This window comes from Sciurus carolinensis, chromosome 5 (assembly GCF_902686445.1).
Source record: "Sciurus carolinensis chromosome 5, mSciCar1.2, whole genome shotgun sequence".
NCBI lineage: Eukaryota > Metazoa > Chordata > Mammalia > Rodentia > Sciuridae > Sciurus > Sciurus carolinensis.
This window is the reverse complement of record NC_062217.1, coordinates 107,267,799-107,288,784: the sequence shown is the minus strand read 5'-3', so window position 1 is coordinate 107,288,784 and position 20,986 is coordinate 107,267,799. Positions and strand designations below refer to the sequence as shown.

The 20,986-nt window shown below is 32.6% G+C and overlaps 1 protein-coding gene across 1 annotated transcript in view; it reads left to right on the top strand.

Annotated features, from left to right (window-relative positions):
* Pcdh15 (protocadherin related 15) overlaps positions 1 to 20,986 on the top strand; it is a 942,952-nt gene that overhangs the window by 147,660 nt on the left and 774,306 nt on the right. Inside the window, 1 exon segment of the mRNA XM_047552806.1 lies at positions 609 to 727. Coding sequence (XP_047408762.1) covers positions 637 to 727 — 91 coding nt within the window. The 5' untranslated portion in view covers positions 609 to 636.

Below are 20,986 nucleotides of genomic sequence, written 5' to 3'. Positions count from 1 at the left end.
TGATTTCTCAATCAGCTTTTTTTTTTTAACTTCCTGAGAATTTACAAAAAAAAAAAATTAAAATTAAATTCCTCAAAAATGACAGGATGGTTTATCCTTAGTGTTTTCTGGCATGGTTAAATCAATCACTGATCAATGCATCAAAAAGGAATTAGTATTTTAATGATGGGTTTTTCTATTTAATCATGTAAGATAAATTTTCATCTAAATTTTCATATAAAAAAACTGATTTGTTGTAGAGCAACTTATACTTCAGAGCAGAATTATGCTATAGACAATGTAAGTTTAGTAACTTAGACTGATTTATCCATAGGTCTCAATTTTAAAGAGGATCTGTTTCTAATGTTTTTGTATGTTAATTTTTCAAACTATTTGCTTGCAAATTAAGTAACAGAAAAAAAGTCTTTCCTTAGAGATGTCTTGTCTGCAAATTCATGTTGATAAAAGGTTCCAGTGCATTAAACAAGTGTGTTACTTTGTTAATGGATAGCATGGCACAGGTAATTAACTATGAAGTCATTAAGGCTTTTCAATGCTGTGACAGTTTTGTTTACCTATAACAGATTAATGAACATATCAAATGTTCTTTTTCCCTCTTGTTGTTTTAGATTAGCCTTGAGTGGAATTTGACGGAAGATGTTGCAACAGTTTTTTCTCTGGAAATGTTTAGCTTCTGGGATCGTCATTGGCTCTCTCTTTGCAGCTTGCTTGGGTCAATACGACGATGGTAAGACTGCTATTAGTCTGACCTTTAAAGTTGGCCAGAAATTCTGTTCTTAAATTAAAAATGAAACACACCACAGAAATGAATAGTATTAATTTGTAGTTAAGTTTTAAAGGTTAGTAGCTCTGTACAATAATTTACCTTAACTAAAATAAACTTACAGAAGTAGCATTGGATACATTTTGCCTCTTAATAAGGATTGCATTGCACTACAGTAGAAAATCCATCCTAAGATTTGAATTCTTATTCATTAAGCCAATGCTTAATTGCTATGAAAAGATATTAAATTCTATTTAATAACTCTTGGATAAACACAAACAAAGATATCAAGCCTAGCAATACAAAAGACAGTAAAAATTCCTATTAGATAAGATCTCTAAGGTTCAAAGTAAAAGTCACAGGAGGTTTCAGTGTTAGCGTTTTAATTGAAAATTGCATTATTACACTCACCACTATTTCAACGGATAAGAATGAATAAGTATAATTGAATGGATGTTTGGCTTCTTAAGTCATTCCCTGATAGTAAATCAATCACTTTAGAAAGATGTATATCTTCAGGTTCTTCAGGGAGATCAGGCAAGTTATCTCCACAATGATCTAAATATGGTTTAGATATTTCAGTATTAGAGAAATCTGTCTTTAAATATTTCATAATGTGAGTTAGGACATGTGTGTATGTGTAAAATACTTTAAATTCAATGGAAAAAATAGACAAAATTCCCTCCTAAAATTTTGCAATTTCAGAAAAATTATTTCATTCTTTTTGTTTAACTTTTTATGTGTTTACTCAATATTTGTTCAGCAAAGAACATAATTAACTATCTCATGACTCTCTGGTCTTGTTATGTTGTTGATCGTAGTAGTAGCAAATAATATGAATTTCTTATGTACTTGGCTTAGCTAAACTTATTAATCTTAGAATAGGTGAATTAGTTTGACTTTATTCTAATAGTATTCAAGTTGTGCACATATTAAAAATATTATCAGTCCTCAGTTGTTTTAGCAGTTGATCTCTTGGGATTCTAATTATAATTCACAATACTAACTCTTTTCATAAAATCAGCAGCTTAATCCCCTGAATAGTCATACTAATGAACACAAGGTTTACTTACATATAAATTTTGGTTCTCATCTTTGTCATTAATAGAAATTGTGAATCTCCAGTCTGAAAACAAATTTTTAAAAATTAGTAAAAAATAAATAACTGATATGTTGAAGCAAAAAGAAACATTGAAATTAAAATACTATGAATTTATAGTGAAAGAATCCATTATGACTGAGTTCCTAGATGACAAATCAGTGTAATGTGGGTTTTTTTCATAAATAATTCTATTTTTATCCATATTTAGTGTTCACTAAGCAGGGAAGTGTTCACTACCATTTCTCACATTAGACATTCTCAAACCACATACATCTAAGCAACATGACTGGTGTTATCAGAGAAAATCCTTCCTGGTTTAATCTATAATCACTGCACCTTTTGAACTTCTGTAAAAATATTCACATAGCCTCCAGTATACGATCATCAGGTCACTGTTGGTTATCACATACTCAACTTCTTGAAGCAGAGAACAACTTCTCACCTGACCACTGATAGTATGGTAGGTCACCCCTAAAGTCCTACACACACTTAGATGACTTGCTTACACTCACAGTTAGAATGCCTTCTCAGGTCACTCCTCTAAGAGGTGAGTGACTCCCTCAGAAAGATTGAAGGTATGGGAACTATAGCTGATGAACTTAATCTCTATATCATGTTTTTTTAGATTTCTTAACTGTATATTCATTTCAGTATTTCCTCTGCATATGCATTCCTTCAATGTACCCTAGAAGTAATAATGCATTCTTCTTCCTTATCTTCTCCCCACTCAAACTCTTTACTTCTTTCAGATCTCCCTCAATTTCAGACTCTTTTAATCTTCCTCAGTTGCTCAGTTATGTGTGACTCAAATGGTTTCCATAGATTTTTTTTTTAAAAATGCTATTAAATTATGAGCACATACTACACTACACAAGGATGAAATCAGGACCAGGCAAATCATGACTAACACAACATATGACTGAATTGGAATATGTGATATGGAAATATTAAAGCAGTATTTTTACTCAAATGTTTGGTATGAGGGTCCATGACTGTTGGAGAAAGACAACAGTGATGATCAGAGACAGGATTGAAAAATGAGGAAAAGTTGAATGAAAAGAATATTTTTGCCATAGATAATCTACATGTTGAATTAAACATTATGATAGTTGACAACAAATTTACATACATAGTTAGGTTAGAGAGTAATGAAGAGGAAAAATATTGTTATTCTGGAACCACTAATAAAATAATGTAGGTTTTTCTTGCCAGAATAATACCCTCTTGGGCTTTCAGATAAGAATAATTTTTTTTACTTTTCTTTGTACTTGTTTACTCAAGGGGTTGGCAGAAATAAAAGGGTACTGTTTATTTAATAACTATTATATCATGAAAAAGAATATTCTAGTGTTATCCAAATGTATAAAATTGCTTCTAAGAAAAATATTGCATAATGATCATTGCAGAAATTTATATTCTTACTAGAAAATTTAGCCATGTTTTAAGTCCTTTAATGTTTCTCATTCAAATTATTGGGATAAACTCTTAGATGCAGGAATAAAATTGGTTGATAGTCTATTCCATAATAATCATTTCATTTGGTACATGATTGTCTATCTTACCAAGCATGAATGAAATTGATATTATAACATGAATGAAATTGACATTATATTTCATTTGTGTCAGAATAGAAAATAAATTAATGAACTTCTAGTATATAATATATTGACAAAAGTTTTATTCTTATTCATAACAGAACATTATAATTGATAATATTTCAACTTAATTTTTAATGCATTACTGATCTTGACAATATTGGAATGTGTGCCCTGGTCCCAAATTGAGTGTTAAGAGACTAGGAAGGAGGTACCCTTGGCAAGCGGAGAAAGAAAGTTTATGTGCTAAATTTTAGGTTATAGGGGATAAAAAAATTTATAATATAATCCTTGTTCTAACACAATTTTTCACAGTGAAGCAAATAAACCACGTTTTACACAGAGTTTATAACTGGATTGATTTTACTTTGGTTTTGAGCACATGAATTACTAATAAAAGGAAAGGATAGAAGGAAGATGATACATGGATAACAATTTTTTTTTATTTTTAGTGTTTCCTCTACATTTCTATGTTGTTCATATTTAAAATATATTACTGCCAAGGTGGTGGCACATACCCGTAATCCCTGCTACTCTTGAGGTTGAGTCAGAAGGACTGCAAGTTTGAGGCTCACCTGGGCAATTTAGTGACAGCCTGTCTCAAAACAAACTAAAAAAAAATAAATAAAGGAGGGAATGTAATTCAATAGTACACCCCTGGTTTGATGCCCAGTACCACAAATAATTAAAAAAAAAATCAGTAAAATATATTACTGCCAAAATCAGATGTGTTTGTTTACAAATACATTATAAAATTATGAGAACGTTTGAACCAAAGTTTTAGAAGGTTTTTAAAATATGTATTTGTCAGTGGGAATGGATGTACATGTGTGATGTATGTACATTTGAGAGAGGGACAGAGAGGTAGAGAGAGAGAGTGAGTGCATGTGATGAATAAATACAATAAATTTATTAAGAAACGGATTCTCCCTGCTCAAGCGGTTAGACTGGAAGCCAAAAATGTTGTGTCTTGTCTTTCATCTGTTACATAAATTGGCATACTTCTATGGTGTAAATGAAGACAATGGAACCTTTGTAGAATGGATAACCTGAACAACTGTATTATGGGAATCCTGTTTAAATCCTGAATCAGTCAAAACATTTCCTGAGTATCAGTGTCCTTATAAATAATAATAACCCTCCCAAACTCAGATTTATCCCATTTAACACAGCACCTGTCATATGACCAATGTTCACTAAAATTTTTATATTTATTATATAGTATTACTCTTCATTATTTTTATAAAGAATTATTTATATTTATTTTTTTAAATTGCACATTTATAAAATTGAGCTCATGTGTATATACATATATATGTATATATTTGTCTATGTACATATATACATATATATATATATATTCATGTGTATATTCACATGAAACTGAAACTGAACTTTGAAGAACAGCTCTAGTCTTATGCTTGTCATTATGTAATTCATGAAAGGTCAGTGATGAGATAGAAATACCAACCAGGTAGGAATGTCACCTTGTTCTAGGGAATTCCCAGAAGCTTCATTTTTATCAATGGATCCAGGCATCATGACATTGAGTGCCACTTACATATACTAATTAAACTTAAAAGACACTAGCATAAATCACATGCTAAAGATAGAATTATAAGGAAAATATAACTAGCCAAAAAGTCACAATACTAATGTTTTGTGAGCAAGATGAATCCTACAAACAGGGGATTCTACTGCAAGGGCTGTTAATGGTTCATGAGTCCAGGTTTAATGCACAGTCATGGGTGGGGCACTGTTAAACGAATTATCTCAGTTGGGGACTGCTGTATTGTTCTTTGTTGGACAGTCACTCTGTCCCCTGGATCATGTTTGAAATATTTTTTTAAATTCCTCATTCTTCGAGCTCCCTATCTTAAGATTAACACAGATTGTCTTTCTTCTGTTAACGCTATTTTTCTGTGAACATTGTAAAATGCAATAGCTTCTCCTGAGTCTGTTTCAGTTATAAAATTAAAGATGATATTGGAGACCATTTACGTAATTTTCAATGATCTTGTTTGTCCCTGAAATGTATTAATAGCTCATTTAAATTCAATTCTTAATGCAGAATAAGTAGAAATTGAGCAAACACACACATATGTGTCCCATCCACATATATAAAATGCATATATCTTTACATATTTACTTAATATAAAAGTAATACATTCCATTAAAAATAAAACCAAATATTATATATCGTTGTGCAGATTTATCTAAATATAGTTTAGTTGTCTTTCCTTATCTACCCCTTTGCTTATTCCATATTTTCGTTAAAAATTTTTTAAATTTTATTTTTATACTGCATTTAGATTCATTGTACACAAATGGGGTACAACTTTTCATTTCTATGGTTGTACATGATGTAGATTCACATCATTTTTGCAATCATACATGTCAATAGGGTAATGATGTCTGTCTCATTTCACTATCTTTCTTTTTCCTGTCCCCACCCACCTCATTTTCCTCTACACAATCCAAAGTTTCTCCATTCTTCTCTTACCCACCATCCCTCCCTCTCCATTATGTATCATCATCCACTTATCAGAGAAAACATCAGGCATTTGGTTTTTTGGGACTGGCTTATTTCACGTAACATGATATTCTCCAACTCCATGCATTTAACTGCAAATGCCATAATTTTATTCTTCTTTATGGCTGAATAATATTTCCTTGTGTATATATACCACAGTTTCTTTTTCTGTTCATCTATTGAAGGGCATCTAGTTTGGTTCCACAATCTAGCTATTGTGACTTGAGCTGCTATAAATATTGATGTGGCTGCATTACTGTAGTATGCTGATTTTAAGTCCTTTGGGTTTAAACCAAGGAGTAGGATAACTGGGTCAAATGGTAGGTCCATTCCAGGTTTTTCTGAGGAATCTCCATACTGCTTTCCAGAGCAGATGCACCAATTTGCAATACAGTGTATTTTTATTCTGAGAACTTAAAATGTTATGAGTAACTTTGTTACTCTCCCTATATGATTATCTATGATTCCCAAAGTTTTTCTTTTCTTGGAAGTTTCATAAACAATGCATATACAATCACACACACACACACACACACACACACACACACATACATTCTAGATTATCTACTAGGTATTTTTTTTTATTTTTTTAATTTGTTCTTATTAGTTATACATGACATTAGAATGCACCTTGATACTTCATACAAACATGGATTATAATTTCTCATTTTTCTGGTTGTACATGATATGAAATCTCACCAGTTGTATAGTTACACATGTACATAGGGTAATAAAGTCTGATTCATTCTACTCTTCTTCCTACCCCTATATCCCTTCCCTCCTTTCACTCCCCTCTATCTAATCTAAAATAACTCTATTTTTCCCTAACCACCCCCCCGCCCCCCGCTTATTATGAATTAGCACTACATATCAGGGAAAACATTTGACCTTTATTTTGGGGGAGTTGGCTTATTTCGCTTAGCATCATATTCTCCAGCTCCATTTATTTACTAGCAAATGCCATCATTTCATTCTTCTTTGAGGCTAGTATTCCATTGTGTGTACATATATATATATATATATATATATATATCACATTTTCTTTATTCATTCATCTGTTGAAGGGCACCTAGGTTGGTTCTGTAGTTTAGCTATTGTGAGTTGAGCTGCTATAAACATTGATGGGGCTGTATCACTGTAATATGCTGATTTTTAGTCCTTTGTGTGTAAACTGAGGAGCGAGATAGCTGGGTCAAATGGTGGTTCCATTCCAAGTTTTCTGAGGTATCTCCATACTACTTCCCATAATGGTTGCGCCAATTTGCTGTCCCACCAACAATGTGTGAGTGTACATTTTCCCCCACATCCTCACCAACATTTACTGTTGTTTGTATTCTTGATAATTGACATTTTGACTAGGGTGAGATGAAATCTTGGAGTAGTTTTGATTTGCATTTCTCTAATTGCTAAAGATGTTAAACATCTTTTCATATATTTGTTGATCAGTTGTATTTCTTCTGTGAATCGTCTGTTCAGTCCCTTGGCCCATTTATTGATCTTGATGTTAAGTTTTTTTAGTTCTTTATGTGTCCTAGAGATTAATGCTCTATCTGAGGTGCATGCAGCAAAGATTTTCTCCCATTCCGTAGGCTCTTTCTTCATGTTATTCATTGTTTCCTTTACTGAGAAGAAGTTTTGGGGTTTGAATCCATCCCATTTATTGATTTTTTATTTTACTTCTTGCATTTTAGGAGTCTTGTTAAGGACGCAGATCCTAGGCCTACATGGTGAAGATTTGGGTCTACTTTTTCTTCTATTAGGCCCAGGGTCTTTGTTCAAGTGCCTAAGTCTTTGATGTACTTTGAGTTGAATTTTGTGCAGGGTGAGAGATAGGGATTTAATTTCAATTTGTTACATGTGGCTTTCCAATTTTCCCAGCATCATTTGTTAAATAGGCTATCATTTCTCTAGTGATTGTTTTTGCACCTTTGTCTAATATGAGTTAATTGTATTTATGTAGGTTTGTCTCTGCGCCTTCTATTTCTGTACCATTGGTCTCCGTGTCCATTTTGGTGCCAAAATTGCACAGTTTTTGTTACTGTGGCTCTGTAGTATAATTTAAGGTCTGGTATTATGATGCCTCCTGCTTCACTCTTCTTGCTAAGGATTGCTTTGGCTATTCTGGGTCTCTAATTTTTCCAAATGAATGGTATGGTAAGAAAGAATATTGTTACTTTCAAAGCAGACTCCAGTAAAAAATTTCCTAAACAATCTTAATTTCATTCATGAATGTACGTTTGATTTGTCTGCTTTTTGAACTGTACATACCTTTCAATTTGTTCTTCCTCTTAAAGTTAGTAATCTTGTGGAAACTAGTACCCTTCAGTTTCAAAGTCAAGGTTTGAAAGTACTTGCCTTTTTCTTTTTTCCAGCAGTAATTTTCCAAAATCAGGTTCAACCTGTAACTTCTTTAAGTTCTAAACTCCTAGAGAGAATATTTCAATAACTTCTGTGAATTTGAGTAATAGACTTTCTAAAAAGGAATATATATATATATATATATATATATATATATTTATATATATATCTCCTAGAAGGCAAGCACCTAAAGAGATAGAACAAAAAAATCTCCAATAAATAGAAGACTAATGATTGTACTTAGATTCTCTTCTCTCAGCTGCACCTCTCTGTCTCTTGTAGTTTCTCTCTCTTTGTTCTTCTCTCTGTCTCTCTCTGTCTCTGTCCTTCTCTCCCTCTCTTCTCTCTCTTTCCCTCTCTGTCTCACACACAGACACACACACACCAAAAAAAAAAAAAAAAAAAAAAAATCTTATGTTACTTTTTAGGTAACTGAAAATATCCAGTCAGATATTGATACTTCAGATACTCTTCTTTGTTCTGTTTAGTCAGGAAAAAGAATTAAAAGTCTAATTTCCTGCTTAAGCAATGCAGATAAAATTAATAATAATAAGGTAGATTCTTCCCTTTGTGGTATACAACATGAAAAATTTGAAGCCATTGAAAAAATCACATCCTAATCATTTGAAAAGGCAGAACTAATTTTAAATATTCTTAACAGAAAATGAAATTGAACAAAAATATAATTATAATCTTGGTTGGCTAGGAGTCGTTAGTGGTTTATACAACTCATAATAGAGTGGTTTTCTTAGTTGGATCTTTCCCTGTCAATTCTCTGTACCTGTTACAATCACTTCTTCATCAATTCCCTTAAGCTCTGCAATTTGGTTTTTCTCACAACTCTACTGAAACTGCACTCTCTAGGGTCTCCAATGACTACTTCCTTGGGCAAACCCTATAATTTTCTAGTATTTCAGTAAAAAGCATTATTGATCTACCTTTCCTGCAACTTTATTTGTCTCAGAGGTTCTTTGTGCTGACCTTTTCTGAGTGTCTGCCTATTGGACTTCTATTCCATCTTCTGGTGAATATTCTACCTTTTCTGGTCTGTAATTTTAAAATTGTCCTACTCTTGTTTTCTTTCCATAAGTCACAATATTTTATAATAAGCGAATTTATATATTTTCTGAAAATGAAAATAATATCTTTTCCTTTGCTATATTCTATTTCCTCTGATTTCCCTTTCTTTAGTTGTGTCTTCAGGGCATCTACTCTTATTTTTCCCCTTGTCCATAATTTTGACTCTCTGTGGAACACATGTTTAGCTATCATGTGATTGAAAATCAAACTCCAGGAAAAGTATTAAGGGAAAAAATGTAGCTCCTGTATTCCTAAATAACAAGAAAAATAATCAATATGATGTGATTTATATATTAATAGAATTATATACGGTATATGTCTTTAGGGAAAATACATATAGAAATTTAGTTGAAGAATTTGGAGCAATGATAGTCAGAAGATGCTTGCAGGAAGGATTTTGAATTTTCAATTTAAAAGACTTGAGAAACATAGAGATTTCAGAAGAGTCATGAAGAATATTGAGTTAGTGTTCTAACTTGAGATGTACACAGTTATCCCTTTGCAATATTGAAAATCATACATACTGCTTTATAACCTCAGTCATATAAGATTAGATAGTAAATAATCAAGAGATAACAAAACAGCAGGCACTGGATGGCCATGACCTTTATCCTGTTTTCAAAAATATGCAGTAGCAGAAGACATTACCTACACTTTACAAATACCATCAGCAGCCACCAGCATATCTTTATATATGTACCCACCTTTGAGAAGCAATATGAGATGAAATATGTACCTAGATCTGAATTCTAGTTTAAAAACTCTGTATCTATGTGGCTATGGTTAATTCTTTAGTCTTTCTTTGCTTAAACTTCTTTATCTATACCATGTTGCTAGTGAGAATGTTTGCCTTAGAGAAGTATTGTAAAGAATTTGTGTAAGGGGCTTAGATAAATAATGGTCACATTGATCCCTCTGTCAGTGGCTTTCATTCTCATGGTAACCTATATATGAGCTCCTCTCTTTACTTATGGTTACTTGTATAACCAAGTTCAAGTTACTTAATCTCACTATGCCATCTTTTCTCATCTGTAAAATGGGGTAAATGATACTGCCTATCTCATTGGATTATTGTGAGTTCAAATGAGGCAAAGCATATGATACATTTATGTCATTTCCTGGTACATATGTTAGCTTATGTGATTGTGTGTATATGTATGTTTGTTGTTTCTAGAATAATAGGAATGTCATTAACAAACTTTGATAAAGAATGCATGAAAATTCATTTTATTCATATTTTTAATAAAATAAAGATTCTTGTTGGGAGATTGCAAAGATTAAGCAGAATATTTGTTAATGTCTCACCATGAGTTTCAAATACTAACCTGGAACAGATATAAAACCTATCAGTTTCCTCAAGTTATCATAAACAAATACTTTAAACTGTGAGGTTTACACAAGATAAATATACTTTCTCACAGTTCTGGAGAATGGAATTGACCAGGATGAAGGTATCAGTAGTGTAGGTTTCCTCTAAGGTCTCCCTCCTTGGTCTCCTCCCTGTTGCTGCGTCTTCACATGGTTCTCTGATCTTTCTGGTGAATAGGCATACGCCTTTTGTCTCTCTGTTCTTAATCTCCATGTAAGAACATCAGTAAAGCTGGATTAGGTTCCACCATCAAGGTCTCATTTTAAACACTTCTTCAAAAGCTGAATCTCCAAATCCAATCACATTTTGAGTGACAGAGCAGTAGAAAATCAATACATGAATTCTGGGGGACATAGTCCACCTTCTAATAATGACAATAGATTTCAATAAGGATTTACCCAGGAGTTTTAGTTCTAACCCTCCAGTACTGCAGGGCTTTCTCAGTATATAGCTTCTATCAAACTTTACTTGCTATTAAGTACAAAACTATCCCTGGTGTCTTTGCCCTCATTCAGTTGCCTTAGGCAGTAAGCAACACAGATTGTTTATAAGCAAAATCTCTGCGAATTCAATTGGGCAGAATTGGAGCTAAGAATGAACACAGATGGCAGAGACAGAAGCCAGAGTCTCTGAAATCCTCAGAAGTGAGGAAGAAAAGAAAGGTCCTCTCTGAGAGCAGTAGGGTAAGGAGAAGGTGAAAAGTGAACAGAGAAGCAGTTCAAACCATAGCGACAGATGAGGTAGGGGGCAGTGTAAGGCGTAAGTTGCACAAAATGTTCTTCAGTTTCTTTTAGCATTTTCTGCCAATGTTCACTGTTTTCCTTAGTAGATTAGTCATTGAGAGTAAGGGCACCTTAAACCTGGATTCTTCAGTGAAAATTACAATTAGGTATTAGCTCTGAATATAGGATCTAGGAAGGCCAGGGTCCTCTGCTTCTTGTTTATAATTGAAATTTTATGTCCTAGTTCATATTTGTCTCTCAGTATGTATTTTTGAAATAAATAAATGAAATTCCCATATCCTTATTCCATTCATCTGTAAGAAGCAGTGTACTTGGTAAATATTCAATTTGTTCTGCTGGCTTATTTAGACCTTTAGCTTAAACAAGATTATGCACTATCTCTGGGCAGTGAAATGTGTGCAAGAATTATGTATTATTGTTGGGCTTATACCACAAAATTATCTTGTACATTTCTTTAGTCTCTTTTCTGCCAAAATTTCTAATGAAGCCATATGTTATAGATGGGTAAGTTATAAAAGGCAATATCTCCATTAGCCTTTTCATCTGAGTCACTGTGTGAAGTAAATCTCTTCCTCCCTTACTCCCACTCACCCATGATGAATATCCACCATGAGTAAGAAATAAATGCATTCCTCTCTAGAATTTAAGAGCTAAGTTGTTACTGCAGATTAGCTATCCAAGGCTATTCAACTCCTTCTTCCAGCCAGCAAAACAAAATAGTCTTTCATTACTCTGAATTTCTTAATACATGTTTTTTTCTTTTTTCCAAATATCTTCCCAAAGTTCCTTAACTGCTGAATTAGGTCACATTCTACTTTTATTGGTTCATTATGATGGATTTTCACTTTACTCATCCATATTATTTCCTAGAAATTATCAAGAAATATCAAACATTTGCTCACATTGCATTATTTCTGTTATTCGAATGTTGAATATTTATCCCCTTCTCTTTGTATTAGTATAGTCATTTTGTTTTCTTATGGTTCCTCCAGTCTTTGCCCTCTTCCTCTCCCCTCTCTGCCTATCTTTTTTATCTCTTCCCCTTCCCATGTCCCCATTGTCTTTCACACTCTCACTCCTATTTCTCCTACCTCCTCTTTCCTCCCCTGTTGTATTTCTCATGTCATTTCCTCTCGTCTGAGGTACCCTTCCTTCTTCTTTTCAATTGTAGTGCTCAGATTTAGCAATTTGTTATATTAATGTCTTCTCATGAACTCTTAAGTAATATTCCTACATATCATGTCATTCCTTGCTGTTCAATAAGCTTCTTGAAGCATGCCAATATTTCTTTTATGTATAAACGGTATATATTAATAATAACCATTGGCATATATTCAGCACTTATTAGCTAAGACCTCCATATAGGTTATTTTAGTTAATCTTTTTAAAAAATATTTTTTAGTATAGATGAACATAATACCTTTATTTATTTATGTTTATGTGGCACTAAGGCTCAAACCCAGTGCCTCACAGGTGTTAGGCAAGCACTCTACCACTGAGCCACAACCCCAGCCCTAGTTTATTTAATCTTGTCAAGTTCCCCATGAAGTGTTTGTGATTAATAACCATGCACTATTTCACTAATATTATGTCTGGTTTATAGAACAGGACACTATGTGCACACAAAGAAATTAAACTACTTCCCCAGTGTGGTTCAACTGTTGAATGGCAATACTGAGATCAAACCTTTTATCTATGCTCCATGTGCTATTATATTATGATGTCAAAATCATAAAAAATCTTAACCTTTCAGATTTTGCTTAATTTTAACTACTGCTTGATAATTATTGGTGATCACTCTTCAATATCAATACTAATGACATCCAATCAAAATTAATGTTCATTGTTCTGTCTATAACATATCATATGATGTTTTTCATGTTTAGTTTAGAAAATAAGAGACTATCTTATTTCCTTTTGTTTCCCTCAGCACCTACTAGAAGGGGTTATTGAAAAAAATAAGCATTGAAGAAAAAACAGATTGAGAGATGAACTACCTCTTTGGACAATATAGGAGCAAGTTGGTGGGTTTTGAGGATAGTAACTGTAGTTCAACAATTTAGAAAACAGTTTAATGAGAGTTTGGTTTATAGACACTGTAAAGCAATGATATAGGAACAAAAGCAATCAATAAATATGCATGGTATGGGAGATATTACTCATAGCATACTTTTTGTTTCCTGTTCAGAAAACAGTCTGGTGTGAATATACATATATATATATCTCAATTACTATTTATTCAAAGGTGGTATGTCATTTAGAAAAGTCTGTAGGATATTCAAACTCTGAATCCATGACTTTCCTCAGGTGTGTTTCCTGTCTTTCTTGGTCTTCTGATTATGAACTGCCATTCTTGTTATTTATTTATAATACTGGTGTATTGTACTGCAGCAGTTTATCCTGATATCGGTGTCTTGGTTTATGCTACTAATCTTCCCTGTCCTTGCTCTTCTTGTAAGATACTATTCTGCCCCTCAGGGCTGCCCAATTAGACTACTCAGTGAAGACTGTTCAGCTAGTTTGAGTTTATTAAGTGTCCTTACTGAACAACTAGAATACAGATGAGAGTTCTTCAGGCTTAGACTTAGAAAATGTTTAAAAAGAAAATTGCTAACAGTCATCAATATTTTATGAAGTTGTATCAGGATTTGTGTACACTTGGTCTGCTGGCTATATATGATGTGCTTCTGATGATTCATCATAAGGAAAAACATATAGCATACTAAAAAATGCTACTAATATTTTATACTAATTTTCACTAATTTATTCAATTAAGAATAGCATGCATTTCTGACAAATTAATTATGTGCATATCAGGCTTTTAATAATAATAACTAGCATTGATTTTGTGACTTCTATGTGCCATATACCTTAAAAATGCATTCTTTAATTACATTGAGTGTGTGTATACATATATATACACACATATATATATATACAGTATATATTCATGTCAGATTATGAATATATGTCAGGTATTTATGATAAGGTTGGGAAAAACAGTTGACTGGATGTATTTTGAAGATAAAGCCTCTAAGTTTGTATGGTCTGTTGGATATTGTTATGGTTTGGATGTGAGGAGTCCCGCAAAAGCTCACATGTGAGATAGAGAAAGAAGGTTCAGAGGAGAAATGATTGGGTAGTGAGAGTATTAATCCAATCAGTGGTTTAATTACCTGATAGGGATTAACTGGGTGGTAACCAAAGTGATAGGGTGTGGCTGGAGAAGGTGGGAATTGAAGCATGACTTTGGAGTATATATTTGTATCTGGCAAGCGAAGTCTCTCCCTGTTTCCTTATCAACATATATGCTCTTTCCCTCTGCCACTCTCTTCCACCATGATGTTTATCCTCACCTGGAGCCTGGAAGAATGGAGCTGGTCTTCTATGGACTAAGACCTCTGAAACTATGAGCCCTCAAATAAACTTTTCCTCCCCTAAAATTTTTCTGGTCAGATTCTTTAGTCACAGCAGGAAAAAAAAAAAAAAAAAATCTGACAAAACAAATATAGAGAAGACAAAATCATAGGAGTTTTTTTTTATTTTTATTTTTTGCAGTGCTGGGGATTGAACCTAACACTCTACCAACTGAGGTATATCACCAGCCTCAAAATTATTGGATTTAAAGTTTGATTTTACTTTATTTGGTTTGAACATTTGAAAAGGCTGAATGACCAACCTTATTAAAGAAATAAATATGACTACAACTGAGTCATTAGAAAACAGATTCTAGAAGTCCAGCAACATAAGGAAGAATCAGCAAAGATATTAAAATAGAGAGACAAAGAGAGGAACACAGCAGATAATGGTTTATCAGAAGTCAAATGAAGTTGGCATCACAAAGAGATCAACTGAGTGTTGTACAATTGAGCAAGGTGTCCTTCAAGGACAATACATCAAATTAGCATTGTGGCACTCACCTGTGACCTGCACACAAATGACTTGATGAAATTTCGAATGTAGAAGTTTGGAATTGTGCTCAAGAGAAAACGAAAGTAAAGGAAATATAGGCAGTTTGAAAACATAAGACACCAAATGTTTTTTCTTTGTTTCATTAAGTGGGTAGTAGTACATGAAACAGGCAAGATCACTTATCCAATTTAGTTTGTAGTGATGTAAGAATATACTAAAATAGTCACCACTGCTGAGAGGGTTAAGAGGAATAGCATCTTCTGGGAAGAGTCAATTCTGCTATAGCAAGAGGAAGAAAGGAAGGTTCAGAAAATTACATATTATTATACTTAATCTTCATTAAAATGCCAAGGGACAAATTCTATTGTTCTTGTTTTCTAGATGATGAAATGGAAACTTTACAGATTCAAGCTATCTTGCTAAGTTCACATAGCTCCTTCATCTAAGAGCACATTGCAAGCACAGCCCAGACCAAGCTGTCACACTCTTTTTATTTATATTTTATTTTGGTAAGAACACAACATGATATATAACTTAAAATATTTGTAAGTTCTTGACAGTCCTATGCTTTCTAAATGTCATATATCAGATTTCTTAACTTACTGATTTTGCATAACTGAATGTTTATGCATGTTTATTAGTGTAACTCCATACTCCTTCCTCTTCTCAGCCTCTGATAACCACCACTGTATTTAGTTCTGTGCATTTTACTATTTTCTATACTCCACATGAGTGAATTCATGCACTTTTTGTCCTTCTCTGACTGACTTATTTAATTACCATAGTGTCTTCAAAGTTCACACATGTTGTCAAATTTTCTTCTGTTTTTAAAGCTGAATACTATTTTATTGTATATACATGCCTTATTTTCTTTGTCCATTAATCAGTTGATGACACTTACATTGTCTCCATATCTTGGGTATTGTGAGTAGTACTGAAATAAACATGGAAGTACTAATATTTCTTTAAAATTTTGATTTCAGTTCTTTTGGATAAATACACACATCCAAAATGTTAGGATCATATGAAAGATCAATTTTTAGCTCTCAAGAGAGAGGTTCACACTGTTTTCCACAGTGGCTATGACTTTTTACATTCTGCCAATAGTGTACAGGGGTTTCCATTTCTTTGCTTCATGTGTAACACTTACCTTTTTAAAATAATAACCATCCTCATAAATGAAAGGTGACCTCATCATGATTTTGACTTACTCTTCCATGATGACTCATACACTGCAAACTACCAACTATTTCTCAAAGAAATTGAATTAAACATAAACAAATGGAAACATGGCATACTGGAAGACTCAATATTATGTCCATACTTTCTGAAGTGAGCTGCACATTCACTGGGATCCCTATCATGCTGCCACATTCTTAACTAGAATGTTTTATAGCCTTAGTACAAAGTTCTATAGGATTCATCAAAGTACAGAAGTATGGGTCCTTGCCCCATAGATCCTGAATAGAAAAATGGAGACTGCTATATCTCCATTTATTATTAATACATACTATGTACATTTTATTCTAAGTTCTAAGGATGCAAATGTCAATAAGATACATATATTAATCTCATGAATATTACTACCTAGCTCATATGAAATAAAATTGACAAATAGAGAATACAAGTATAAATCAATAAAATTATCTCTAAGTATCTGATAGGAATTGGTTCCAGGACCCCATGAAAATATCAAAATACACAAATGTCCATGCCCATTACATGAAGTAACACGGTATTTGCATATATACTGTATATGTACTCCTATAATTTTTAAATTATCTTTATTTACTTATAATACATAGTACAATTAAATGCTGTGCAATTTGTTGTATTTGAGGAAAAATGGCAAGAAAAGTCTGCATGTTCGGTACAGATGCAATTTCTTTTTCAAATATTTTTTTAATCAGCAGGTGTTTGAATTTATTGTTGCAGATCCCACAGATACTGTCAGCCTAAATTAAAAAGTAAGAGAAAGAGACAGAGAGAGTCTCCAAAGAATAATAATACTTTTATGGAAAGATTATTGCATTGCAATCAAATCCCATAGCAGTGCAGTGGAAATATGCATGACATACATGGTAAACTATGGGACTAGTCAAAGAGGATGAGGAAGGAGAAGTTTTCAAAACCAAAAATGAGGATTACATATGATATTTTGAAGCAATAATCCTTGACGGTAATGATTAATAACAAGGTTGTTGTCAGTCTGAAGTTGAACAGACAATCGCTGGGCAGATGTTCTTGTAAAAGTACTTTTAATAGAGGGTTGCAGTGGCCTCTGCAAGCTTGTGATTCTGGAAGCCTTTTGTGACAGAGTCATGTAAAAAAATACCCTTATTCTTCTGTCATAACCTCCTGGCTTGCTTATTTATATTTTATTAGGGCGACACAAGAGACCTCATTTTGATTCTGAGAACTTTCACAGCTCTTTCACAAATTGGAGAACCAACTGCACAGTAGGGTGTGAAAGGTTGGAGTTAAAAGGATCGTATTCATGTGGCCTGTTTGGAAGAGTGTTAATAGTATGTGCCAGCTGCAGTTCATCGCAGGAAGATCTTCAGGTTGAGATAGATAGCTTTGAGTTACTAGGAAAATGAAATGATGAGCTATGATTCACACTTTATGCAGTATAAATCCATAGGTACTATTGAAAAAGGAAACATTGAGAGGTTTAAAATATGATAAAATATTGTTATTATATGGAATGAAATATTAATTACATCAGTACTTCAGAGCATGAGCTTCAGAATCTAATAGACCCTTTTCAAAACCTGGCAAAATAAATTTTTGAAAATTTTGATGAGTTATGTAATCTCTCCAGGAACACAGTTCTAGTCTGTAAACAAGGCTAATAGTAAATGTTTGGTTAAATTTTTGTTAGGATTAATTACCATTATACAACTAAATTGTTCAGCATGTTTCCCAGCATATAAGTATATATGTATATATATGTACAATTATTGCTTTAAAATTGCATTAGATAGATCCAATGTTTCCTTATCGATAATCAGTATTCCTTTAGGTTTCTTTTGGCAAGAACATTTACACTCACACACACACACACACACACACACACACACACACACAGTACATGTTAAATTGAATTTAGCATAATCACTATACTTAATTTATACATCATTCTGTGTGATATAATTATTTTTATACATTTCTGCCCATTTGCAAACTTCTCAGCTGCCTTATTAAGGTATCTGGGAAAAAGGAGGAACTCAATAACCATTTGATATCTGTATATTTTTTTATTTTTTCCTGTATCTTATTTTCTCTACCTCCTTAAAATTTTTGTCTCCAGTTCCATTTTATAAAAACTTCCTTCACTCCTTCTTCACTCACTCATATATGAAAGTTTCTGCTATCTCTCTGTTCCTTGCATTCTTTTCAGATGTTCCACTTAACTCTCATTTCCAATTTCATTTTTCTGTTCTCTATCCCTCTCCTTCTCTCCCCCTACCCATTGTTCAACTCTTATCTTTCTGCCTCTCCTTAGCTAATTTAACTTTCAGAGCATATGATAAAAATTTTCTGGCTCCACTCACATCATATTCTAATTCCTGGGTCTATTTTCAATGGTAATCTTCCCTGGACTATTAATTTCCCTTGTTACACAAAGAATTTAGGATAACATGTTAGAAAAAGGGAACACAAATTCCTAGAGTGCATTCTGATACTATAAATTTGCAGAAGTGTGCACATACATATTTGAAAAAAATCAGAGGCTTCCTTCTATCATCACATGAGGAGTATTTCAAATAAGATGCCTTCCAATTTCTTTCCCAATCTTAGTAATGTTTGAAAAGACTTTTAATTTATTCTTCAAATTTTTAAGATTTAAATTCAAGCTAGTACCTTTTGTCAAACATCATTTCTCAAATATTAATTCCATGAGAGTTCATTTGAAAATATAAAATGGAATATATTCTCAGAAAAAGAAGATTAAAAGGAATATTTTCCAATGAACTTCTGACACTGGAAATGAACCACTGCCTGCAGTGTGTATTTATCGCCAAGAACTCAAAGTATCCATTAAAGTTGACGGCAGTAGTATGTCTCTCTAACCAGTCAAAGTGTAGTGTTTGAGAGAAGGTCACCTAAAGAGTGACATTTGAAAACAATTATGATGTGTTTTGGTGTGTTACATAATAATAACTGCTTCATTTTCTAGTATAAGCAAAAATCCATAGATAGGCTTACTTATGTGTTCAAGTTAGTAAAAATAGCCTTTATTTACTGAAAATTCTTTAAGACTTTTCTAAGAGTAAATGTTAATGCAAATTTTATTATGAAAATACTGTTGCAAATAAAAAAAAATTAAAACCTGCAATTCTGGATTTTCTATTAGCCCTATCCCTTGCAAGAGATATTTACAGAAGTAAACAACTAGTCAATGATGAAATTTCTAATAAAATAAATGGAAACTTAAGAGAAAGTGCTTCAGTAATGGAAGATGTTCTGCTGTCTCATATCAACTAGTAGTTGATACCTACTCCTGTTCCTAGTTGACCTTGGACAAATAGATTGTGATATGAGAAGCCACAATTTAGAAATTGCTGGCATGTTTTACTAGAGTAAGCAAATAATGGATGGATTTTTAAAAAATCAATAGCTTCAAAAATGAAAAACATTCAGTAAACATTGAAAATAACTGAATCTTCTTCAAGATTATATGCGTATGTGATTCCCATACCCAAATTTCAAACAGAACTTCTTGTTGTTGTTTTATCTACACCAGATTCTGAAGATGTTGCTCTAACAGAAAAAGAAAAGTTTGTACTTTTTTAAAAAGTACACACACACACACACACACACACACACACATATATATACACATGTATATGAGACACTAAACAAAGACATAAAAGAGCAAGTGAATTTAAAAATATTTTAAAAGGCAAATAGCATTCTAACCTCAGAGAGTCTCAAAAATAGAATTTATTTTCACAATTACAGACACACATGTCAAATTTGTTACAGATATTTTTAATATATTGGCAAATTGCCCTCATCAATTGGATTCTGTTGTGGAATTTTATTATATACTTGGAAGAAAAAAAATGGAAATTATCCTTGCTAGAACTTCTGAGTGCCTTTAAATATTTGGTGATGATTCTTTCCAATTTAAGTTTTGGAAATCATTTCAAACATGTTTACTATAAAATGTTATTTGAAAAAATGCTTCTAAAATAAACGAAAAAACATTTGTCACAGTACATTTATCAGACCTAATCACCAAATATTCTACTCCTTTATATTGGAAGGTTATAACAGTTGTTTACAAAGAATAAGCTTGGGTCAAAGTCAATTTAGTAAAGACTTATCCCTTCTATGTAAATGATATTTGGGGCATGTATTACCAAAAATTAACTTTTGACTTTTCATCTATATTCAAAATATTTTGCTTAAAAAAATAAGGGAAACCTATAAATAAATAAATAAGTTAATAAAACACTGTTGCCTCAAAATTAACCTACTTTGATTAGCATGGTTGAATGACATAATCATAATTACTTCAG